The sequence below is a fragment of the Heterodontus francisci genome, chromosome 10, assembly GCF_036365525.1.
Source record: "Heterodontus francisci isolate sHetFra1 chromosome 10, sHetFra1.hap1, whole genome shotgun sequence".
Lineage (NCBI taxonomy): Eukaryota > Metazoa > Chordata > Chondrichthyes > Heterodontiformes > Heterodontidae > Heterodontus > Heterodontus francisci.
In genome coordinates this window covers 40,998,550-41,025,521 of record NC_090380.1, presented here as the reverse complement: position 1 = coordinate 41,025,521, position 26,972 = coordinate 40,998,550, and the positions used below count along the sequence as shown (strand labels likewise).

Genomic DNA, 26,972 nt, shown 5'->3' with positions numbered 1-26,972 from the left:
AAAATGAGTTATACATGCTCAGAATGCCCATAAGTTTGGACAAACCATGGTGTGTGGTTGGGTGCCCGATATTTAACCTGCACCCGCAGCCCACAAGGCAGATTTGGTGAAGCCTTGCAAACTTTAGGCTTTAAGGCGCTCCCTGATACTTCTTTAAAAACTAACCTGTTTAAGGCTGTTACCACTACTGATGAAAACATTGTCCAATCTCATGATTTTTTAAGGCTAATTATTATTTCCGGGCAGCCCATCACTTTATTAATTTAACTGGCAGGAAATAGGTTAGATCAAAAGAAATGTAGAGCCCAAAAGGTTAACAGCACTTATTTTAGAAATCAAAATTAGTAATCATTACTGCTGGGACTAAAATATAATTTATGGCCCAGATGGGTTTATTACATTGCCTAATGAGACTTATTATTTTAAACAATTTTTAAAAATATCTTTGCTTTCAAGTTAATGAAGAATTAATTTTAATCTATTTTGGTTTTCTCTTCATGTCTCCTAAATAGCTTAGGATGGGTTTTGGTGATCACCTAACAAAGACACGCAAGAAAAATAGGTCACTCTATTACAGTGACATTCATTTTACTTATTTACTCAAGACACAAGAAAGTGTATCTATTTAATATTAATTTTAGCACCTGTAAACTGTTGTTCCATGGGAATGAATACTATTTTCAATGCTCAGACAATTGAGCTGTTTTTATATGGGCACTTTTATTTTATGTTGTGTCACAAACAAAAGCTCTTATTGGTTGACACTGCAAGAGTCCGCTTCAAAGATAAGGGGCTGAATTTTCGGGCCTTGCCGACGTCGGGAATGGAGGTGGACAGTGCCTAAAGATTATGAGGCTGGCCAGTGTACCAGCTTCCTGACCCCATTCAAAATGGTCATTTTGGCCTATGTGAGGTTGGGGCCTAGGAAGACGGCCTGCTCCCATGAGTTGGGTAGGCAATTAGGTTCATTAAGAGCCTTGTTAACCAGGGATTAAGGAGGCCAACGGGGATTTTCCAGTCAGCCTCCAGCTTCCTAATGTGACAGGTGGTGGGGGGCTTGCAGATCAACAGCCAGGAGGCAGGCGTCTAGTGGCAGATTGTAGTGCCAGTGCTCCACGCAGGCCTATCGGCCCTCCCTGCCTGCCTGGATGGGGATGCAGCCAAAGGCCGCCCTGTAGCAGGGTTCCCCCCCACAACCCACAGTGGTGGCCTAGCTGCTTTTTAGTATTTTTAAAAAAGTTTTAAAAAAGCGGTTGAGAGGGTTCCTTCTTGTTAAAGAACCCTCCCACTTACCTTGTATTGCAGCTGGGTGCTCCTTTGAAGCTGGAAGGCCTCTGGTTGGCCCTCCAGATTTGAGAGTCTTCCCACCATTCTTAATTGGACAGGGAACCTGTCTCCATGCCAATTAATGGGGTACACCAGTCAAAATTCCAGGTCAGTGACTTTTCCCCCAGGGGCGGGTTTGGGAAACAGTCCTGGTTCCTGTTTCTTGCCCCTGAGGCAAAAATTCCACTCAGGTGTTCTAAACACCACGAATTGCCTCACGGATGCCTCTCCTCTGGAATTCAAACGGATACAGCTTCACTATGAAAGCTGCTTTGAATGAAAAATAATTCTGAGTAAATTCAGCGTGCAGTTATCCGTAGGCCCATTCAATGTTCCAGAACAAACACCAACACAAATGTCACTTTCAAAATTCCCACCCATAAATCTGGAACCCACAGGATGAACAGAATATCCCATAGTTAGCTGTGAAATACGTGTATTTTCAATTGAGGGGAACAACGTTGCTTATGAAGGAGCACAAATTATTTAACATTTACTGATGAGATGTCCTACTGTTAGAATAAAGTATGAAATTAAATACCTGACCAAATCCATTTCACTTTGCTACCCAATGAAAACTTCTTTCTTCAGTACAATGCTTGAAAACTCAACATAGCCATACATACCAGATTAAATACAAAACAAAAATAGTCATTAAGTTTGGTAGAAAAATGAACTTCTTAGTGGCCCCTGCGCAAGATGAATGCCTCCTCTATTTTCTTTAGCAACCCTAAATAAAAAGCTGTACCACAAAAAAGATTCAATGATGACAGTTCCTCTGGATTTGGTGTCATAATGACATTTCTGTAAAACCAACATTTAAAAAAAATTTACAGCGAAAAATATCAAGTAACCCATGAGTTGCAAGTTTATGAAATAGTTGTAGTTATTATATGAGATACAGTCATGACTTTTTACAAGTTAATACAGGAACAAAAATCTTCCTTTATGCCACAGCCTTAAGAACAAATACATTTCTTACTGTGGAATGAACTCAAAAGTTAACAAACGATTACTCTAAAGCCTTTTGTAAAGATAGCCTATAATTCTCTCATCTAAGATTACAAAAATTACTCAAATAGTTGCTTAATTGACTGACTACTTATATATTGAACAAATAAACTATTTCTTCCCTCACGTTATTCTTAGAGATTAATATGGAATTTTGATTAGATTATTTGTGACTCATAACAAAGCTCAACTATTCTAACAAATTAAATTAAGGAATACCGCTAAGTAAATAACTAAATAATCATTTTTATTGACATACAAGACTTACATTTATATATCACCATATCACATTTCTCAGGAAGGTCTCAAAGGACTGAAAGCAGTTGAATGCACTGAATTGGTCTGAGGTGCAATGATTATTAAGTAGGCAAATTTGGCAGCTATTTTGTGTACAAGATTTCACAAGCAGCAATGAGCTGTTTCATTGATGCACATTTAAAAGCTAAAAATAACATTTTAATCTGTATAGTGCCTTTTCTCAAGATGTATTACACAATTAATTTTTTTTTTAAATGCAGTGACCATTCTTATGTAGGCATTCATGACATCCATTATACACCAGCAAGCTGTTAGGGGATGAAAGACCAGTCAATCTATTTTTTGATGCATACTGATTGGTGGAAGACGACTATAGACATGATGGAGGGTTAAATCTGACTTTGTGTGATAGTGTAAAATGTTCATTTTACATCTCTCCCGATTTACATTTCCATTGACTTTCTTTAATGCATTTGTAATATTGAAACAGTAAAATGTACATAGATCACAACATACTACAGCCACCGAGTGTTGTTATGTGTTTGCTCCTGTGACTCTTGCACATGCATAGGTTAATCATCTCAGCCATGTCACCGTGAGAAAGCTATGCACTTTTCAACATGGAAAGAAAGGAGAATCATCTTCACTTTTGTACATTGTTTGGTACCCAACTTTAAAGCAGCTGTGTTAGAAAGATGGGAGCAAGTTGCTTGCTCTCACTGCCACAAATGCTATCAAGAAACATGAACATGAGATATGAGCAAAATACTTTGAATGAAGACATATCGCCCATACCAAAAAGAATACAACAAGTTGCTACCACCTTAGATGGATTTTCTTTAAACCTAAATACAGGGCAGTGATGAAGTAATTAAAACCAGAAATATTTTAGCGCCCAACAATCTCACAATATTATACTGTATTAAATGCTAAGGACAGAAATCAGGGTCCTTCTGACAGTAACTGTTATCAAGGAATTAACAACTTGTATTTACATGATGCCTTTAAAACATAAGAAATAGGAGAAGGAGCAGGCCATATGTTCCACCGAGGCTGTTCTAACATTCAGTAAGATCATGGCTGAACGTCTACCTCAACTGTACTTTCCCATTCAATCCCCATATCTCCTGATTCTCTTAAAAATGTACTAATTTCAATCTTGACTGAACTCATCGACTGAGCATCCATAACCCTCTTGGGTAGAGAATTCCAAAGATTCAAAACCCTGAGTGAATCTCATTTTAATCCTAAATGACAGCCCCCTTATCCTGTGACTATGACCCCCAGTTCTAGACTCTCCAGTTAGGGGAAGCAGCATCTGGCCCTCTAAGAATTTTACACATATCAATGAGATCACCTCTCATTCTGACAAATTCCGGAGAATATACACCCATTCTACCCAACCTCTCCTCATAGGACAGCTCTCTCATCCTAGCAACCAGACTACTGAACTTTTGTTGCACTCCCTCTTTGGAAAATATATCCTTCCTTAGGTAAGGAGACCAAGGCTATACACTGTACTCCAGGGGCTGGATTTTATGGGCCCCCCTGAAGCAGGATCGGAGGTGGGGGAGCCCATAGAATCACAACGGGTAGAGGGGGTGCAGAGGGCCTGTTGCCAAGAGATTTTGTCAGGGCAGGATAGGCCGACGATGGCCTTCCCTCCCAAAGGCCAATTGAGGCCCTTAATTGGCCTATTAATGGTAACTTAAGGACTTCTTCTTGCTGCCCCAAGGATACAACTAGAAGTGGGGGGTGTCACTGCCATGCAGGGAGGGTGCCTTGTAAAATGCGGTTTCCTCCCTGCAGGTTTGGGGGGGGGGGGATCCCTCCTCCACTTGCAATCTGTGGCCAATGGAGGACCCCCACTGGCAAAACCTCCATGTCCATAGCCCCCTCCCCCTGGACCTCACAACCATCATTCCACCCCACCCCCGCCTCAGCCCCACCGAGGCCTTCCGTATTAGCCTTGGTGACCCTGCCTCACTTACCTGAGGTCCTGGGTTCCAGTGCTGGGCCTGGGTCCAAAGCCTCTGCAGTACTGGCCGTGGCCACTGCTAGCGGTGGCACTGCTGTCCCTCTTTAAAGGGAGGGGATCCCAGCATGGGACACTTAGGCAGCAAAATAATGACCATCTGGGGGAGCGGGGGGTGCCGGGGGGGTGGGGGGAGGAACACGGAAAGGCCAGGGTGAGGTTCCCCTCTCCTTTTTGGCCTGGTGTCAGAAGCTCCGCCTCCTCCACAAAATCCAGCCCCAGGTGTGGCCTCACCAAAGCCCTGTATAACTGCAGCAATACTTCCTTACTCTTAGACTCCAACCTCCTTGCAAAAAAGGCTAACATACCATCTTCCTTCCTAATTGCTTAAAGTACCTGCATGTTAACTTTCTGTGATTCATATACAATGGCATCCAAATCCCTCTGAATACATACAACCGAATCAGACCAACAGTTACTTGTCTGTCATCTTTTAAAAAATATTCTGGTTTCCCATTTTTCTCATCAAAGTGGATAATTTCACACATCTCCCCATTATACTCCATTTGTCACCTCCTTGCCCAAACAATTAACCAGTCTATATTCCTTTGCAACCTCTTTGCATCTTCCTCACAGGTTACTTTCCCACCTAGCTTTGTATTGTCAGCAAACCCATATATATTACACTTGGACCCCTCATTGAAGTCATTGATATAGATTGTAAATGGCTGAGGCCTAAGTACTAATCTTTGGGACACTCCACTAGTTACACCCTGCCATTCTGAACATATCCTGTTTATTCCTACACTCTGTTTTCTGTTTGTTAACTAATTCTCGATCTATGCTAATATATTACCCCAATCCCATTAGTCCTAATCTTGTATAACAACCTCTTCTGAGGCACTTCACCAAACAACTTTCAAAAATCCAAATATACTACATCCACTGATTCATCCTTATTTGCCCTGCTAGTTACACCCTCAAAAACTCTAATAAATTCGTCAAACATGATTTCCCTTTCATAAAGCCTAACCATATTGTGACTTTCCAAGTGCCCTGTTAGGCTGGCAGCAGGAAATTGCAGCTGCAGGTGAGTGAAGTGCTAGAAAGGTGAAGTGCCTTTCAAGAAGTTGGCAATTATCTGTCAAGCTGTGAAAGCACTTTCTGAGAGTAGAAGTGCTTTGAACAGCAGCCTTTCACCTAGCCATGACTGGAACTCTTTAGTTTCACTGATCAAAGCCTTCCCAGCCTGTCAGTTTCACTGAAGAAGCTGTTCCCACCCTCAGTGAGCCTGGCGAGTTGCTAATAGGTTGGGAAACAGATTCCACGGCTGCGAAATCCAGGATTCAGGGCTCAAGCACCTCATAATTTGTTTCTTAAAAGCCTTAATTACTACTTAATTAATTACTCGACAAGGAGGATCCCGGCTTGTCTTCAATGCTGTCTTGGGGAAAGCTGGAAGTGGACAGGATCATGGTGCGATCCCAACCCTACGTCAATTTCCAGGACTTTCCTAACCTGCTCGGGCCTGAATCTGCCTCCAACGGGCTGGGAAATCCTGTCCAACATATTTGTTTAACATCTCTGTCATTTTGTTATTCCCCAATATAGTTTCTGCTTTTTCTGCCTGTAAAGGATCCACATTTACTTCCACTAATCTCTTTATTTTTACATTCTTCTAAAAACTTTTACAGTTTGTTTTTATAGTTCTTGCTAGTTTACTGCCATATTCTAGTTTCTCCCTCTTTATCAATTTCTTCATCATCCTTTGCTGGTTTTTAAAACCCTCCCAATCCTCAGGCTTGCTATTTTTGGCAACATTGTAAGCTTCTTCTTTTAATCCAACACTATCCTTAACTTCTCTAGTTAGCAATAGATGTACCACTATCCAGAGATTTTATTCCTCAAGGGAACATATTGTTATGAAAATGCTTCTACATTTCTTGTTAAGTTTTGTTTTTGAGGACTCATATTTAAATTGTGGAGATGGATTCATTGGAAGGCTGAAGATTTCACAGAAGCTGGATTTTGCTTTGTTGTTGACTGTTCATTGAAAGGACACTGAGATATTGTTTAAAAACAACCTTGCTGGAAGTTATGTGCTTTAAGCTTAATAAACAACAGAAACCTTCGTGACCTGGGTAAGATGTTTACAGAGAAGCCACATGCCAAGGTTTATGGAGGTTATGAGATTGACTTTTTGTTTTCAGGTTTTGAATATTGTTTTCAAGTCAGCTGGGGTGTGAACTGTTTTGAAGTCAGTTGGTTTTGACTGCTGAGGAAAAAGGAACCACCCAGCTCACCTCTCTCTCTACCTCTTTGAAGAAATCCTACAAAGACCAAGTGTGGGACAGCTAAAATCCCTGGTGCTACATCTCTCCTAAGAAGCTGAAAAACCCTGTGATTCAAGTGTGTTGGTTGAAACTGCTGATGCCACATGTCCCCCTACCAGACGATTTCTTGACATCTCCAGAACAAATTGCTTCTGAAAAGGTCCCAGTGACCCGTCTCCAGATGCTAGATAAAAAAAGGACAACTGACATCCTTCCATATCTGAGTTCTGATGAAAGGTCACTGACCTGAAGCGTTAACTCTGCTTCTCTCTCCCCAGATGCTGCCAGACCTGCTGAGTATTTCCAGCACATTTTGTTTTTATTTCAGATTTCCAGCACCTGCAGTATTCTGCTTTTATCCTTCCATATCTTTTCTTTTTTCTTCAAGAATTAGCAAGTATTTGGCCAAAATATTTTTTTTGGTCTTTTTTTGGTAACAGATCTCTGCAGAGAGAATTTCTGCTTTTTTGTCAGTGTGCGTGTGAGGAATTTAAAAAGGGAACTTTCATATTTCAATCTGTGTGTTAACGCTTTGTTTCGTTACTGGATATGTCTTGTTTGATAATAAACTGATAGTTCTGTTGTTTATCAAAGAAACCTGGTTGGTGTATTTTATTCTGGGATAAAAAGTAGAATATATAATTGACCGAATCGGTAACTGGGTAAGCATTTTAAAAATATATTTTGTGACCTGCAGAGAAGTGGGATTAGATAAGACAGTGCACGCCTCCCATCTTGGTCGTAACAATATATTCGTTGAGAATTCTGAATTATTTCCTTAAATATTTACCATTGCTTAGCTACTGTCATATCTTTTGATGTAATTTCCCAATTTACCTCAGACAACTCGCCCCTTGTACCTCCATAATTGGCTTAGTTTCAATTTAAGACCCTCGTTTTGGACTTAACCATATCACTTTCAAACTTAATATAAAATACTATTATATTATGATCGCTCTTCCCCAGAGAATAATATGCTATAAGATTACTAATTAACCAGATCTATAATAGTCTGTTCCCTAGTTGATTCTGTGCATACTGTCCAAGAAAATTATCCCAAATCCATTCCACGAACTCATCCTCCAAGTTACTTTTGCCAATCTGGTTTGCCCAATCTATATGAAAATTAAACTCTCCCACAATTATTGTGTTACCCTTGTTACATACTTCTCTAATTTCCTAATTTATACTCTGTCCAAAGCTATGATTACTGTTAGAGGATCTATAAACTACTCCCAAGCTTTCTGCTCTGTGTTAATTCTTAGCTGCACCCATACTGATCCTGCAACTGGATTTTCTGGTCTTAGACCCTTTCTCCCTACAGCCGTTATCTTATCCTTTTTATCAGGACTACCCCACCTCCTTTTCCATTTTGCCTATCTTTCTGAAAGACAAGTACCTAGGAATATTTAGTTCCTAATCTTGGTCACTTTGCAACCACATCTACTAATGGCTACTAGATCAAACACATTTATCTTCATTTATGCCATTAATTTGTCTATCTTAATACAAATGCTTTGTGCATTCAGATATAGCACATTCAATTTTAACTTCTTACTATTTTTCTGACTTGGCCTTAGTTGCTAATGTCCTATTACCATTATTAAACTCTCAGTCCTTTCCTGACACAACCCGCTTGATTTTACCTCAATCGCTATTTTGTTCTACAGCCTTGACTTTTCTTTTCAGACATATATACTTATCTGAATCTTCCATCATGCTTATTAGCTAAAAATTCTATCTGCCACCCTAGTTATTTGCCAAGGTACTGTTTCCAGCCCAGTTTAAGTGGAGCCTGTCCCAATGGAACAGGTCCCTCTTTCCCCAGTACTGGTACCTGTGTCCCATGAATTGAAACTCCTGCCTCCATACCACTCTTTCAGCCACGCATTTAAAACTCTAATCTGTCTGTTCCTATGTCAATTTGCCTAGGTAGTAATTCAGAGATTATTACCCTTGAGGTTCTACTTTTTAATTTGTACCCTAGCTCCTCAAACTACCTCAGCATAATTTCATTCCTAGTTCTCCTATGTTGTTGGTTCTAATGTGGACAACAATTGGATCCTCCCCTTCCTTGTCGAAGATCTTCTCCTGCCATGAAGAGATATCCTTAACCTTGGCACTGCATAGGCAATATAGCAAACCATCCCAAGGAGCTTATTTAAGGACAATTATCTGGTTCCTGTTGACTAATATTTATTCAGGGAGGAAAATGCACTGATAAACACAAGTGCACTTGGACATTTGGTTAGCTTATTGGATAAATATACCCTGTCAAGTGGTGCACCATATTTTGCATTTATAGCATAGTCTCTTATTGCTTGGAACAAATTTCTGTCACATAGTGGTCTTTCAAGTTTTATTTTAATATATTGAGGGTTTGATAATACTTTTATACTGCCTCAGCCATTACATTCATGGCACAGAACAAAACAGGTGCAAGGACAACTGCACCAATCAGTTGTTTAACACTATGCCCCTCAATGTTTTGATGGTATTTTAATTTTGTTAGGTGTAGACCTAGTACTACTATTTTTTTTCCTTGTTTTGAGAGGGAAAGGAGAAGGGCATGAGATTGACAGGCCAGAATAAAAAGGAAAAGCCATAGGTGGGTTTGTTCTTACTGCTGCAACAGACAATGCATTAAGTGGTATAGTGAGCTGAAGTTTCTCATGGGATTGTGGTTACATTTCACAAGGCTAATTAAATTAGTCTTGTAGATGCAAGTTTTTATGCAAAATTAGGAATATCAGCCACTAGGTGGTCCCCAAAAGGTTTAGAAACCAAATCATAATATAAGTCGATCCTTCTCTGTCTACTTCATGTTTGTGCTCAGTTCTTTAATTCCACAATTTAGCTCAGCCCAGTGCAATGTAATGGCTTTTTGCATTAATATTAGATGAACTCAATATAATGTAATTGCAGTTTATGTGTCCTACTTATATTTAAAATAAGAACCAGCAACTATTAGCAGTTCGGTCAATTTTGTTCGTCAGCATAGGTCGGTCAACCAGGGAGCAAAACAGCATCAAATGTTGTATTTAAGACTATAGTGAATGATGTAACAGGTTTTATGCTGTAGATGCAATATGCAATATGAAACAAAATTAAAGCAAATTATGAGGAAACAGTGCTTTAATTAATGCAGCTCAGGTATTCTACATAGGGCCATTTAATCACTAATTCTAGCCACAGACTTCCTCACTGCAATATTACGTTTGAATCTCTAATGTACTGACTGTTGAATAATTTCTTCCAGCAATTTTACTGACCTTACTATTGATTGCAATTCATAATTTTACACAATATACTTAATCCAACTGATTTCTAGTATGAACTCACATCTAGGGATGGATTTTACCAAGCCCACGACATTGGGCTCCATGGCGAGGTTGGGGGGGGCGGTGGTGCCGAAAGATGGTTGCGGCAGAGGCCTGCCATAGAGCGTGTAGGAGATGGTGGGAAGGGGTCAACTTTAAACTTTGTGCAGTCTGGGGTGGGGGAAGGTGAGATTTAAAAGGTAAGTGTTTTGGGTGGGAAGGGCAAATAGTTAATGTAATTGTTATGGGGGGGTGGGAAAGGGACGTTAGAATTTTATTTGATAAATTTTGGAGGGGGCGTATCTTTAAAAATTTAAATATGCCGGCAGGGCTAGCTGCCCTTTAAAAATGGCGCCTGCGCACAGGCAGCTGACGCCATTGCTGGCATTGAACAGCCCGCCCCCTTCACGTGATTTGACAGGGTAGGGGGGGGGGGTGTGGCGGGTGGCACCAGCCGTTTAAATGAGCCGCCACTCGGGAGGTCCCAACGGCTCGAAAGCGGGCGGGCCGCCATTTTTTGAGCTTGCTGCTGAAAGCAACGGTGAGCTCTGAAAATCCAGCCCCTAGAGACAAATCTGTGTTGTAAGCACTTACAAAGCAATAGGAATGTAACTGTTTGAGCTTCAGGTTTTGTACAAGTCTGACTGTTAACTACTGAAAATGCTCACTAGCAAAAGTAATATTTCAAAAAAAATTAATGCGTGTGAAATGATTGCATTCAACCTCACTCGACTAATTGCAGATTTTTACTTTGCTCAGAGAGACTTTCATGTACCTGTAGGTTAAAAATTAAAGCTCTGGTACAGTGAGGATTAATTCTTTGCTGAGAATAACATTTATTCTTACAAAACATTATGTGAGTTAGCCAAAGGAAAACCAGAGACACTTCAGGTAATAATACCTCTCTCCTGTTACATTAAAAGATGACCTAACAGGTCAGATCAAACTGCTCTGTTAATACCTGGAATGGTTCAGCCATTTCTTGCAGGATTTTTGAAATTTTAAATGAAGGGGAAAGGAGGAGCAACTCCTTGGAATAGGTTTTTAATTTAATCACAGTTGCCTTCCACCCTAATTACAGAACTTCTCCTTTGTTCTTTCTACCCCCAATACCCCCTACCCTCTCAATTTTCCTGGCTCTGTACTTGTTTAAAAACTGTTAGTCTCTAACATCTTCCAGTTTTGATGAAAGGTTATTGACCTGAAACATTAACTCTTTCTCTCTCCACAAATACTCCTGACCTGCTGAGTACTTCCAGTATTTTCTGCTTTATTTCAGATTTCCAGCATCTGCAGCACTTTGCTTTTGTCTTGGAATAGCTTTTCTTGTGTCTGTTGATTCATGGATTTGAAAAATTTGGTTTCTTCTGTGTTCAGACAGTTCCTTCAGGGAGAAAACTAGAATTCTGCAACTGGGTATAGATTTCAAGAGCAGAAACACTTTTGCTTCCAGTTTCGGTCCAACACAAATCAGTTTTTGGAGACCTATGGTTTAAGTCTTTGAACTGACAATGTGACCAAATATAATCCTAGTCCCTGTGTGATTAGCGAGAAGGAGGATATTGAATTTCTGTTACGTGTTAAGAGAATAAGCATGGTAGTTTTTGTGGCAGATACAGTCATGTGTAAATATGTATGAATAGAATGATTTGTGTTGCATGTACAAAAATAAAGAAGTCATGATAAATATATATACAGGCTTTGACAAATCCAGTTAGAATCCTATTTGTGGTTTTGGGCAGCCCATTGTGGAGGAACATGAAGGCCATGGAGAAGGCACAGTATGGATTCACATGGATGATGCCAGTGATTGAAAAATATATTTAAGAGGACAGACAGATTTTGGAACAATTTCCTCTGGAGTAGACAAGTCTTAGGGGAGTTTTAATAGAGGTTTTAAAATATCAAGGCTTTTAATAGGCTGAATAAAGAAAGGCTATTTTCTTTGGCTGGTAAGCCAGATGGTTCATAACATTAAAACTGTCACTAAGAGAGGGAGCAGAGGGGTTGGTAGAATTTCTTTATGATGAGCGTTTGTGGAAAGTGGAAGGTTTTGACATAGGTGGTTCATACAGGGACCTTTGCACCTTTTAAGGGAAAATTGGATAAATATTTGAAACTGAACAAGATGCAGGCTGTGAGGAGACAGCGTGACTGAACAGCCTGTTTTATTTCTGTTCTGTGAAAATGAATTTGTTTGTCAGACACTGTGTCTAACTTTGCAACAGAAGTCTGTCCTGCAGTAGAGAAGGAGAGACGACAACCATGACTCCAGAGCCAGAAATCACTGTGGAACCTTAACAGTCAGCCTTGCAATTGTCTGGAAAGAATGATTGTTTGGCTTCATCTCAACAAAAAAATATTGTGACCAACATTTTTTGCACTGATCAATGAAATGACTCAATAGTATACAAAATATTATGGGGTGAGGACCTGTAATATTATGGAACATCAGCTGTGTAGGATTGTACTCACTTGGTTACATTCTTATCTAGCTAAATGTAGCCAAAGAATCACCTGCTATGGTTTCTCTTCCTGCTCCCACACTACTACCTCTGGTGTTCCCCAAGGATCTATCCTTGGTGGCTTCCAATTTTTCAGCTACATGCTGTCCCTCATCCTCCACAAACATAGCATCAGTTTCCACATGTACGGTGACAACACCCAGCTGTACCTCACCACCACCTCCCTCGAGCCTTCCTCTGTTGCTAGATTGTCAGATTGTTTATCAGACATCCAGTACTGGAGGGGAAGAAATTTCCTCCAATTAAATAACAAGTGCTTGCACTATTTTGAAGAAGAGTTGGGTAGTTATCCTCCATGTCCTGGCCAATATTTATCCCTCAATCAACATCACAAAGTATCAATTATCTGGTCATTATCACATGAATGATTGTGGGAGTTTGCTGTGTGCATACTGGCTGCTGTGTTTCCAGCATTACAACAATGACTACACTTTTAAAAAAGTACTTGATTGGTTGTAAAGTGCTTTGAGAGTCTGGTGGTTGTGAAAGGCACTATATAAATGCAAGCCTTTCTTCCTTTGATTGTTTCTATTGGGAAGAAATAAGCGTTTTTTTATTTGTTCACTGAATGTGGACTCGCTGGCTAGCCCAGCATTTATTGCCCATCCCTAATTGCCCTTGAGAAGGTTGTCTTCAGTCCTACTACAAACTCCGTTCCCTAGCCAACAACTCCACCTCTCTTGCCAGCAACCGTCTGACACTGAACCAGATTGTTTTCAAACTTGGTGCCATATTTGACCCTGAGATGAGCTTTCGCACTCAAATCTACACCATCACTAAGACCGCCTGTTTCACCTTTGTAACATTGCCCGACTCAGCCCCTGATTCAGCGCATCTGCTGCTGAAGTCCTGGACTTGACTATTCCAATGCATTCCTGGCTGGCTGCCAGCATCCCACATCCTACCCTCCATAAACTTGACATCATCCAAATCTCTACCACCCATGTCCTAACTCGCACCAAGTCCCGTTCACACTTCACCCCTGTGCCCTCTGACTTACACTGGTTCTTGGTTAAGCACGCCTCCATAAGAACATAAGAAATAGGAGCCCGAGTAGGCCATTTGGCCCCTCGAGCCTAATCATGGCTGATTTGATTGTGGCCTTAATTCCACTTTACTCCCTTGTAGATCAAAAATCTGTTTAGCTCAGCCTTGAATATATTCAATGACCCAATGATTTAAAAATTCTTCTCGCTGTTCTCACTCCTTACACGGCCTCACCCCTCCCCTATTTCTGTAATCTCCACCAGCTGCATGGCCCTCCCAGATATTTGTGCTTCTACAATTCTGGTCTCTTGAGCATCCCCAATTTTAATCACTCCACTATTGGTGGCCATGCCTTTAGCTGCCTAGACCCTAAGCTCTGGAATACCCTCCTTACACCTTTCTGCCTCTCGAAATCTCTTTCCTCCTTTACGATGCTCCTTAAAAGCAACCTCACTGACCAAGCTTTTGGTCAACTGTCCTAATATCTCCTTATGTGGCTCAGTGTCAAATTTTCCTTACAAGGTTCCAGTGAAGTGTCTTGGGATGTTTAATTACATATAAATACAAGACGTTGGGCTGGATTTTAAGAAGCCGTCGACGGGCGTGATTCGTGGCGGGGGGGGGGGGGGGGGGGGGGCGGGGTCATAGTGCCTGAAGATGGCTCTGAATGAGGCCTGCCACGGACCTCGACACCGGCAGGGCCTGGCCCAATCCTCCCGGCGGCAGTGAGGCTCCGTGGTGGCACCCCCCCCACACCGCTGGGCGACAGGATCACAATTAACATATTCAAATCAATAAAATTAATACATTTAAATATACTTATCTGAGATCTCGAGGGCTTGCCGTGAACTTCAGCACGGCGGCACTGCTCCCACGCTTTCAGATCCCCATCTGGGGAAACGAGGTGTGACACTGGTGGGGAGGAGGTACGTTTATCAGTGTGGGGGGGGTGGGGGGGTAACGGGGTCAAATACATGTAATGAGTGTAGGGGTCGGTGGGAAGGGTTGAACCTTAAACTTTGTGCAGGTTTGGGGGGGGGGGGGTGGTCAGATGTAAGAGGTAAGTGTTTTGGGAGAAAAGGGCAAATATTTATTGTAATTGTTATTGGGGGGGTGGGGTGGGAAAGGGGCATAAGAAATTTATTTATTTAATTTGGGGGGATATTTCTTTAAAAATTTAAATATGCCGGCAGCGTTTTAAAACGGGGTTGGGGTGGGGGTGGACCGCCCCGGATATTTAAATAAGCCGCTGCACTTTAGATTGTGGCTCTTTGGCGTGGGCCGCCATTTTTTGAGCTCGCCGGCGAGATCAGTGGCGGGCTCTTAAAATCCATCCCATTGTTGTTATCGTCACAGGATACTTTATGTTTCCAGGTGAATAAGATCATAATTGGCCAAAATGCTCTTTGTCCTCTGTCGCAACACCTGAAGATCCTCAATTTTATATCCAGTGCCCAATTATAGCTAAAATAGTCTGATAGAATCCTTAAATGAATATTATTTAATATATTATTTGGAAGTGAATTAATGTCATCACCTTGAAATAGTCAATTAGTCTGTAAATCACTCTGAAGTATATTGTCATGTACTGATTTATGAAATATGAGTACAACCTGTAGCACTAGAGACTATCTTCACTGCTTTTGCCTGCCTGTGAGATCTAAAAGTGATTATTGAAATTTTTATGTTGACACAAAATGCTTGCAAAGAATACTGTACTTTCTGAAACTAGCTGCACTTCTTTTTCATGAGAATAAAGCACACCTGAGTGAACAGTAGGGACTATTCAAGCCAAATCTCATTGGTATAGAGTCAGAGACTGTTCAAGAGAAAGTTAAAGCCATAGCTTACTTACATGGTACAGGGTGATGGTGTTGTTTTCTGGCATAGGTGTACTTAGGGAATCCTGTCGAACTGCATCTAGGTGTACTGGTGTTGGCAGTGCATAATGGCTGATGGGATGGTTTGGACTGCTTAACTTGTCGCTCTTCTTTCTGGATCTTTTGCCTGTGTCTCTTTTAACTAAATACTCCTCTTGAATGATGGGGATCTTATCATCACTCATGTACCTCATCAGTGAACTTTCTATTTTTAAGAGGAATAACACATAGTAAGCAACCTTGTAATGAGCAATAATCTTGCATATGAAGAACACTTTTCTACATAGAATTGCACAATAAAACATTTACCTGCTACAATACTGGTTTTAATAATAGAAATCCATAACAAAAGTCACTGGGGGAGATCTGCATTCGCAGAATGTCACCAGATTCCCCAGGTACAGACAGCGCTGTGGCCCATTAACTGCACAGCCCATGCAGCGTTCTTCAATGATATCAATTATATCAGTGCACAGACCACGCAGGTAGCAACGCGCGACACTGCTTGTTGCCGAGGAATTGGGGTATGTCTGTTTAACGTAGTGCTACATGAATGAATTTCTCCTCCATTCTGTTTTCAACAGCTGTTAACAGTGTGGAATAATAACATATTATTCTCAACTCTCCACCTCAAAAATCAGGTAACAAAACCGTATTCCCCCTTTCCCTGGATAAAAACTGCAGAACTACTGTATTTCTTTTGGCAAAAGTACAGTTAATTCACAAGATTTGCAATTTCCACTTAGTGGTGAACATTGTTAGATCTTCATATGCTTGCCAAACATTTTCCAAGCAGTCATCGAGATGTGTGGTAGGAAGAGGAGGAGGCGGTGTTGGGGGCGATGATCATAATTCCACCCAAGATTTGTGTTTTAATTTTTACTACACAGCTATAGTTTCATCCTGCTGAGACCAAATTCTAGGCTGTGGTCCTGGCTTCTTCGACCTGAAAAGAAGTGATATGCCAGATTTTGTCTGGCTTTCTCTGCTGACGTGACGGCATGGAATTTTACCAGAGCAGGGAAGACCTTCCTACCCAGAGGTCAGTTGAGGTCCTTAAGTGGCCAATTAATGGCCACTTAAGGCCTCTTCCTGTTGCCACTGGTATTTTACCAGCGGCGGGGGGGGCCCTCTGCTAAGTGAGGAGGCTGCCCAGTGAAAGCTGGGCTCAGTGGGGGGTGTGGGGTGGCCCTCCTGATTGGGCACCCCATGACTCAGAGAGCCCCCCCTATACCCAGGGTGGTAAGGGCTACTGAAAGATCCCCCCTCCTTCCCTCACTAACGATATCACCCGCCACTTCTTGGGGTCTGCCTGCGGCCCCAACGAGCCTGACTCCACTTACCTTAATTCCATGGCAGCTGCTTCGGGCCTCCTCCAGTGCCAGCAGTGGCCATTGCTCCTGGTGGCACTGCTGTGACTGCTGAACAGCTGGCCCTCTAATTGGCTGGCAGCTCTTGGGGCGGGATCTTGTTCCTTAAAGAGGGCAGCATCCCCGACAGTAGGCAGTTAATTGCCTGCCTGCCATTGAATTTAGCCAGGGGTCCGACAATTGGTTAAGGTGGGGTTGCCCTCACCACTTCCAGCCCACTGCTTTGCAGCCTGTTGCTGGGATACTTGCCAACAAAATAAAGTTCAGCCCTAAATCTGTGCACAGTACTCCAGGTGTGGTCTCACCAAAGCCCTGTACAATTGCAGCAAGACTTCCTTATCCTTGTACTCCAATCCCCTTGCAATAAAGGCCAACATGCCATTTGCCTTCCTAATTGCTTGCTGTACCAGTATGCTAACCTTCTTTGTTCCTTGTATGAATACACCCACGTCTCCCTGAACAGCAACATTTAGAAGTTTCACATCTTTTAAAAAAATTCTGCTTTTCTATTTTTACTACTGAAGTGAATAACCTCACATTTTCCCCACATTATATACTCCATCTGCCACCTTGTTGCCCACCCACTTAACCTGTCTATATCTCTTTGCCGCCTCTTTGTGCCCTGCTCGCAGCTTACATTCCCACCTAGCTTTGTATCGTCTGCAAATTTGGATGCATTACTCTTGAACTCTTCCTCTAAGCTATGAATGTAGATTGTAAATAACTGAGGCCCCATCCTCAGTGCCTGACAGACAAAGATGCTGGCAATTCCTGCGAAAACATAAACAAGTTTTCTGTGTGATACTTCAGTACTGGCCAACAGGGGTCGAAAAGTCTGCAAGATTGACCCTTAAATGCTCATAAATGACTTCCAAGTAGTGGCCTGCTTTAGGATGGGAAAAAGAACTCGACCCGAACCTGACCAAACCACAGCGGACCCGAGACCGACCCTGCCCGAGTCCCTCCGATTTTGCCCCAGCCCGATCCAACTTGAACCCGCCATTACTCAGCCCGACCCGAACATCCCTTTACTTACCTTCCTGACACTGAACCTGCAAGAAGCTGCAGCGCATGTGCGATGACGTCACAGTGACATCACTCGTTCACTGCGCAGACTCAGTTTTGTCCCGGACTCCTAGCTCAGTTATGTTTTTTTATTTTCAATACTTACCAGCAGAGCACTTACCGTGTGTGTCTGGCCCAACCCGATCCGACACGACCTGGACTCGGCCTGACCCAACCCGAGCCCGAAAGCCGACCCCGGAAGATGGGTTCGGGTCAGGTAGCAGGCCTCTACTTCCAAGTCTTCTTCGAAAGGTTGTTCTATTCAAAAGAAGGTCCTTTCTTAAGGTAGCACTTTCCTGGCCATTTTCAAAGTGCCACCGCTGCCAGCAGAAATTCTGAAAATTGAGTTTCCAATCTGTAACCTCATGGCCCGGCATATCCCCCACTCTACCATTACCATCAAGCCGGGGGTGCAACCCTGGTTCAATGAAGAGTGATTAGGTTTAGATTAGAGATACAGCACTGAAACAGGCCCTTCGGCCCACCGAGTCTGTGCCGAACATCAACCACCCATTTATACTAATCCTACACTAATCCCATATTCCTACCAAACATCCCCACCTGTCCCTATATTTCCCTACCACCTACCTATACTAGTGACAATTTATAATGGCTAATTTTACCTATCAACCTGCAAGTCTTTTGGCTTGTGGGAGGAAACCGGAGCACCCGGAGAAAAACCCACGCAGACACAGGGAGAACTTGCAAACTCCACACAGGCAGTACCCGGAATCGAACCCGGGTCCCTGGAGCTGTGAGGCTGCGGTGCTAACCACTGCGCCACTGTGCCAGGAGGGCATGCCAGGAGCACACCAGGCATACATCAAAATGAGGTGTCAACCTGGTGAAGCTACAACAGCAGACTACTTGTGTGCCAAACAGTGGAAGCAGTATGTGATAGACAGAGCTCAGCGAGTACACAACCAGCATATCAGATCTAAGCTCTGCAGTCCTGCCACATCCAGTCGTGAATGGTGATGGACAACGAAACAATTAACTGGAGGAAGTGGCTCCACAAATATCCCCATCCTCAATGATGGAGGAGCCCAGCACATCAGTGCAAAAGGTAAGGCTGAAGCATTTGCAACAATCTTCAGCCAGGAGTGCCGAGTGATGATCCACCTCGGCCTCCTCCTGAAGTCCCCAGCATCACAGATGCCAGTCTTCAGCTAATTCGATTTACTCCACGTGATATCAAGAAACGACTAAAAGCACTGGATACTGCAAAGGCTATGGGCTCTGACAACATTCCAGCAATTGTACTAAAGACCTGTGCTCCAGAACTAGCCACGCTCCTAGCCAAGTTGTTCCAGTACAACTACAACACTGGCATCTACCTGGCAATGTGGAAAATTACTCCTGTACACAAAAAGCAGGACAAGTCCAACCTGGCCAATTACCGCCCCATCAGTCTACTCTCAATCATCAGTAAAATGATGGAAGGTGTCGTCGACAGTGCCATCAAGCGGCACCTGCACAGCAATAATATGCTCACTGAGGCTCAATTTGGGTTCCTCTAGGGCCACTCAGCTCCTGACCTCATTACAGCCTCGGTTCAAACAAGGACAAAATAGCTGAACTCAAGAGGTGAGGTGTGAGTAAGTGCCCTCGACATCAAGGCAGCATTTGACAGAGTATGGCATCAAGGAGCCCTAGCAAAACTGGAGTCAATGGGAATTGGGGGAAAACTCTCCGCTGGTTGGAGTCACACCTAGCGCAAAGGAAAATGGCTGTGGTGGTTGGAGGTCAATCAACTCAGCTCCAGCACATCACTGCAGGAGTTCCTCAGGGTAGTGTTCTAGGCCCAACCATCTTCAGCTGCTTCATCAATGACCTTCCTTTAATCATAAAGTCAGAAGTGGGGATGTTCGCTGATGATTGCACAATGTTCAGCACCATTCACAATTCCTCAGATACTGAAGCAGTCCGTGTAGAAATGCAACAAGACCTGGACAATATCCAGGAAAGTGGCAAGTAACATTTGTGCAACACAAGTGCCAGGCAATGACCATCTCAAACAATCTAACCATCTCCCTTTGACATTCAATGCCATTACGATCGCTGAATCCCCCACCAACATCCTGGGGAGTTACCATTGACCAGAAACTGAACTGGAATAGCCACATAAATACCATGGCTACAAGAGCAGGTCAGAGGCTCAGAATCCTGTGGCGAGTAACTCACCTCCTGACTCCTCAAAGCCTGTCCACCATCTACAAGGCACAAGTCAGGAGTGTGATGGAATACTCTCCGCGTGCCTGGATGGGTGCAGCTCCAACAACATTCAAGAAGCGCGACATTATCCATAGAAACATAGAAAATAGGAGCAGGAGTGGGCCATTCGGCCCTTCGAGCCTGCACCGCCATTCATTATGATCATGGCTGATCATCCAACTCAGTAACCTGTTCCTGCTTTCTCCCCATACCCTTTGATCCCTTTAGACCCAAGAGCTATATCTAACTCCTTCTTGAAAACATACAATGTTTTGGCCTCAACTGCTTTCTGTGGTAGTGAATTCCACAGGCTCACCACTCTTTGGGTGAAGTAATTTCTCCTCATCTCAGTCCTGAAAGGTTTACCCTGTATCCTTAGACTATGACCCCTTGTTCTGGGCTCCCCCATCATTGGGAACATCCTTCCTGCATCTTCCCTGTCAAGTCCTGTTAGAATTTTATAGGTTTCTATGAGAGCCCCCCTCACTCTTCTGAACTCCAGCGAATATAATCCTAACCGACTCAATTTCTCCTCATACGTCAGTCCCACCATCCCAGGAATCAGTCTGGTAAACCTTTGCTGCACTCCCTCTATAGCAAGAACATCCTTCCTCAGATAAGGAGACCAAAACTGCACACAATATTCCGGGTGTGGCCTCACCAAGGCCCTGTATAATTGCAGAAAGCCATCCCTGTTCCTGTACTTGAATTCTCTAGCTATGAAGGCCAATGTACCATTTGCCTTTTTCACCGCCTGTTGGACCTGCATGCTTACCTTCAGCGATTTGTGTACGAGAACACCCAGGTCTCGCTGCATATTCCCCTCTCTCAGTTTATAGCCGTTCAGATAATAATCTTCCTTCCCGTTTTTGCTACCAAAGTGGATAACCTCACATTTATCCACATTATACTCCAGCTGCCATGCATTTGCCCACTCACTCAACTTGTCCAAATCACCCTGAAGTCTCTCTGCATCCTCCTCACAACTCACCCTCCCACCCAGCTTAGTGTCATGTGCAAATTTGGAGATATTACATTTAGTTCCCTCATCTAAATCATTAATGTATATTGTGAATAGCTGGGGTCCTAGCACCGATGCCTGCGGTACCCCACTAGTCACTGCCTGCCATTCGGAAAAAGACCCATTTATCCCTACTCTTTGTTTCCCGTCTGCCAACCAATTTTCTGTCCATCGCAATACACTACCCCCAATCCCACGCACTTTAATTTTACACGCTAATCTCCTATGTGGGACTTTGTCGAAAGCCTTCTGAAAGTCCAGATAAACCACATCCACTGGCTCCCCCTCATCAACTCTACTAGTTACATCCTCGAAGAATTCAAGTAGATTTGTCAAGCATGATTTCCCTATCGTAAATTCATGCTGACTCTGCCTGATTCTACCACAGTTATCTAAGTGCTCTGCTATAAAATCTTTGATAATGGACTCTAGAATTTTGCCCACTACCGACGTCAAGCTGACTGGTCTATAATTCCCTGTTTTCTCTCTACCTCCCTTTTAAATAGTGGGGTTACATTAGCTGCCCTCCAATCTGTAGGAACTGTTCCAGAGTCTATGGAATTTTATCACAAGAGCTTTAATTTATGTAGCACCTTTCAAATGCAGAAATGCTTCTCCACAGATGCCTAAGGAGAATGAACATCAAGAACAAATACAAGTCAGTGATAATGGACTCTAGAATTTTCCCCACTACCGACGTCCAGGACAAAGCAGCCCGCTTGATTGGCATCCCATCCACAAACATTCACTCCCTCCACCACCGACAGACAGTGGCAGCAGTGTGTACCATCTACAAGATGCACTGCAGCAAAGCACCAAGGCTCCATCAGCAGCACCTTGCAAACCCATGACCTCTACCACCGAGAAGGACAAGGGCAGCAGATGCATGGGAACACCACCACCTGTAGGTTCCCCTCCAAGCCACACATCATCCTGACTTGGAATTATATCGCCCTTCCTTCACTGTTGCTGGGTCAACATCTGGAATTCCCTTCCTAACAGCACTGTGGATGTACCTACCCCACATGGACTGCAGCGGTTCAAGAAGGCCACCACCATCTTCTCAAGGGCAATCAGGATGGGCAATAAATGATGGCCGAGCCAGCGAAGCCCACATCCCATGACTGCGTATTAACTTTTTGTGTGGCACCTGACTGAATGCCTTTTGAAAACCCATGTATACTACATCTACTGACTCCCTATTATCTACCCTCCTAGCTACATCTGCAATAGACTCTCAACAAATTCATCAAACATGATTTCCCTTTTGCAAAACCATTCTGACTCTGACTGATCATACTATGATTTTATAAGTGTGTTATTGAGACTTCCTTAATAATAGATTCCAGCATTTTCTCATCATTGTTATTTTCCCAATGACTGTTGTCAGACTAACTAGCCTGCAGTTTCCTGTTTCTCTCTCCCTCCTTTCTTGAATAGCAGTATTACATTTGCTAACTTCCAATCCGCTGGGACCGTTTTAGAGTCTAGGGAATTTTGGAAAATCACAACCTGTACGTTCACTCTCTCTGCAGCTATGTCTTTCAGAACTCTAGGATATAGGCCATCGGGTTCTGGGATTTGTCGGCTTTAGTTCCTCAAGTTTCTCTAATACATTTTCTCTGCTGACATTAATTACTTTAGGCCCCTTACTCTTATTAGCCCCTTGGTTGGCCTCTATTTCTGGTATGTAATTTTTGTCTGCAACTGTGAAGTCAGACACAAAATATTTGTTCATGTGTCTGCCATTTTCTCATTCCCCATGATAATTTCTCCTGCCTTTTCCTCTAAGGGACGAACATTTACTTTATCTACTCTCCTTTTTATATTCTTGCAAAATCTCTTACAGTCTGTTTTTATATTCATGGTTGGTTTATTCTCATATTCTATCTTTTCCCTCTTTATCACCTTTTTGGTCACCCTTTGTTGATTTCTAAAACACTCGCAATCCTTTGGGTTACTATAATTCTTCACCAACATCATCCCACCCACTTCTGGGTTTTCCTCAGGTTAGTTTGCTGGTGAGTGCGGAACACCCTTGGAGCTGTCAGGTAAGTAATTAAGACATTCAAATAAGTAATTAACTGCTGTTTTAATCAAGCATTCTGGCTTTAACAGCCAGCGCACCTGTTTCCCCAACTATCATCAACTTGCCAGGATCAACGAGGTGAGTGCAGAATGGGGAGTGCTTCTTCAGTGAAACTGAAAGGCTGGGAAGCCTTTGAACAGTGAAACTGAAGAGCTCCGCGATGCCTCGGTGAAAGGTTGGTGCTCACAGCACTTCTGCGGAGAAAGTGTTTTCACTGTTAACAGGTTGATTTCCAACTTCTTGGAAGTCAGTTCTCCTGTCTTGGACTTCCCTGCTGTCAGCCTTCACTGCAGCATAGGAGTAGCTTATGCAGCTCTACCTTGTACCTCTGCTGAGGAAGAAGAGGAGCTGTATCAACAACACCAACAGCACCAGGAGCAGCAGGAGCACTGCCAACAACAGCACTAGTCGCTTTCTCTTCAGCCACATGCTACCCCACAGGACAGAGCGGATGGACACAGAGATCCAGCTCCAAGGAGGCAAGATGGCCAACACAGGGATTACTGTCAGAGGATCAGTTCTCTCACCATGTGCCAGCACTGATGCCTCTGGAGGCTCAGGCTTTCATGGCAGATCATTGCTGACATCTTCAGCCTCCTGGAACAAGAAATCCTTTCTTTGACAGATTCAGCATCCCATCCTGCCCGCCTCTCTGATTGGTCAGGAAATCCAGAAACACAATACTAATGCTATGGCTCAATTAAAGAACCATGGCAAAGCCCGCTTCTTTGACCAATGGGTTTCCGATCGGCTACAAACCTCCCTGCTGAGTGTGGGTCAGTTACAATGAAATTTTGCCTAATATCTTTTGTAAGAACCCCAAGGAATGCAGATGCATCATCACCTCTACATCAGAGGGGACTAGATACTGCTGTATTGCTAGAAACGCACACAGACACCCCAGGAGCACATTACTCCCACAATCTTGTCTCAGTACAGAAAAAAAATAGGCAAGTTCATATTTTAATAGTAATATTAATAAAAAATAATGTAGAAAATAATGGCTAAATGAGATAAGAAAAAATAGTTAAAAAGTGAATAAAAAGGAAAGGGGACTGCCTGTGTGGAGTTTGCAAGTTCTCCCTGCGCCTGCGTGGGTTTTCGCCGGGTGCTCCGGTTTCCTCCCACCGCCAAAGACTTGCAGGTGATAGGTAAATTGGCCATTATAAATTGTCCCTAGTGTAGGTAGGTGGTAGGGAATATGGGATTACTGTAGGGTTAGTATAAATGGGTGGTTCTTGGTCGGCACAGACTCGGTGGGCCGAAGGGCCTGTTTCAGTGCTGTATCAATAAATAAATAAATAAATTGTTTTCAAGTTGTTATATTTTATTAGTACAGTAATAAACAGCAATAAATGTTTCCCTATTGGGGCCACTGCACTTATTGATAAATATTAATGACCTAGACTTGCGTATAGGACATAATTTCAAAATTTGCTGATGACGCGAAACTCTTAAATGTTGTAAACAAAGAGAAGGATAATAACACACTTAAGGAAGTCATAAGAAGGCTGGTGAAATAGCTATACGTATGGCAGATGAAATTTAACACAGAGAAATGCCAAGTGGTATATTTCACTAAGAACGGGAGAAGCCAATATGAACTAAATTGTACAATTTTAAAGCGGGTGCAGAAACAGAAAGACCTAGGATTGTGTAAACACAAATCTTTGAAGGTTGTATGTCAAGTTGAGAAGGCTGTTAAAAAGGTATATGGCATCCTTGTCTTTATTAATGAACGGATAGGGTACAAAAGCAAGCAAGTTATGCTAAACCTTGATTATGCCTCAACTTGAGTATTGTGCTCAATCTGGGCACCACACTTTAGGAAGGATATCAAAGCATTAGAAGGTACAGCAGAGATTTATTAGAATTGTATCATGGATGATGGACTTCAGTTATGTGGAGAGACTGGAGAAGCTGGTGTTGTTCTCCTTACACCAGGGCAGGTGAAGAGGAAATTTGATAGAGGTGTTCAAAATCATGAACATTTTGATCGATAAAATAAGGAGGAACTGCTTCCAGTGGCAGAAGGGCTGGTAACCAGAGGAGACATGAAGGAACATTTCTTGCACAGCAAGTTATGATCTGGAATGCGCTCCCTGAAAGGGTGGTGGAAGCAGATGCAAGAGCAGCATTCAAAAGGGATTTGAAGAGGTACTTGGAGAGAAAAAAAATTACATGGCTATGGGGAAAGAATAGCAGAGTGGGACTGTTTGAGTAGCTCTACCAGTAAGTCAGCAGGAGCACGATGGGTTAAATGGCCTTTTCTTGTGCTGTATCATTCTACGATTCTATGAAACTTGCTCCTGATATTTTAACCTTACGGTACAAGATAAAAACTCAATGGCTGGCCCATCTTAATGATCGGTACAGAGAATGAATTTCATTAAAAAGAAAATCATACATACAAACTTAACAAAATGGAAATAACCAAAACAAACTGAGAGCGATGAACAGGACAAATGCTAAGGTATGATCAAACATGGATCAATTACTTGGTAACAATTAGATCCATTCAAATGTCCAAGGGGGAGGCCTTCAAGGAAATCCACGAATAAGAGCCTGTTGGACCAAATTGCATAAACACAGTGGAGTTGAAAGGACATAAGGTGTAACAAATGGTCTGACAACAGAATCCAGATGCTAGTTCCCTAAAAGTGAAAGAACAAGGCATTTGGTACAATATAAGTGAGGCAAGGAAAAGGGAAGGACTATGACAGTTAAATGAGGAATCAGAAGATAGATACAGATTAGGGAGGCCATTCAGCTCACCAATACTTCTTCTTTGGCCTCCTTATCTCGAGAGACAATGGGTAAGCGCCTGCAGGTGGTCAGTGGTTTGTGGAGCAGCGCCTGGAGTGGCTATAAAGGCCAATACTAGAGTGACAGACTCTTCCACAGGTGCTGCAGATAAAATTGGTTGTCAGGGCTGTTTCACAGTTGGCTCTTCCCTTGCGCTTCTGTCTTTTTTCCTGCCAACTGCTAAGTCTCTTCGACTCGCCATACTTTAGCTCCGCCTTTATGGCTGCCCGCCAGCTCTGGCGATTGCTGGCAACGGACTCCCACGACTTGTGATCAATGTCACAGGACTTCATGTCCCGTTTGCAGACGTCTTTAAAGCAGAGACATGGACGGCCGGTGCGTCTGATACCAGTGGCGAACTCGCTGTACAATGTGTCTTTGGGGATCCTGCCATCTTCCATGCGGCTCACATGGCCAAGCCATCTCAAGCGCCACTGACTCAGTAGGGTGTATAAGCTGGGGATGTTGGCCGCCTCGAGGACTTCTGTGTTGGAGATACGGTCTTGCCACCTGATACCAAGGATTCTCCGGAGGCAGCGAAGATGGAATGAATTGAGACGTCGCTCTTGGCTGACATACGTTGTCCAGGCCTCGCTGCCGTAGAGCAAGGTACTGAGGACACAGGCATGCGCCATGGAGAGGTCACCAATACAGAAAAGGAAAAAGTAGTTGCTCACCACAGCATCTAATTTACCCTTGAAAAAGTCTTACATCTTTGCCTCCATTAATCTACGTAGGACTGGAGGGGCAGGGGAAACAGGATTATAAATTAAATGGGCATGATGGTGGAGAG

The 26,972-nt window shown here is 43.0% G+C and overlaps 1 protein-coding gene across 1 annotated transcript in view; it reads right to left on the bottom strand.

Annotated features, from left to right (window-relative positions):
- The window catches only part of cnksr2a (connector enhancer of kinase suppressor of Ras 2a), a 613,293-nt gene that overhangs the window by 178,413 nt on the left and 407,908 nt on the right, over positions 1-26,972 (bottom strand). The window contains exon 13 of the mRNA XM_068039874.1: positions 15,591-15,820. Within this exon, the coding sequence (XP_067895975.1) occupies positions 15,591-15,820 (230 nt within the window). The remainder of the gene's footprint in view (positions 1-15,590; positions 15,821-26,972) is intronic.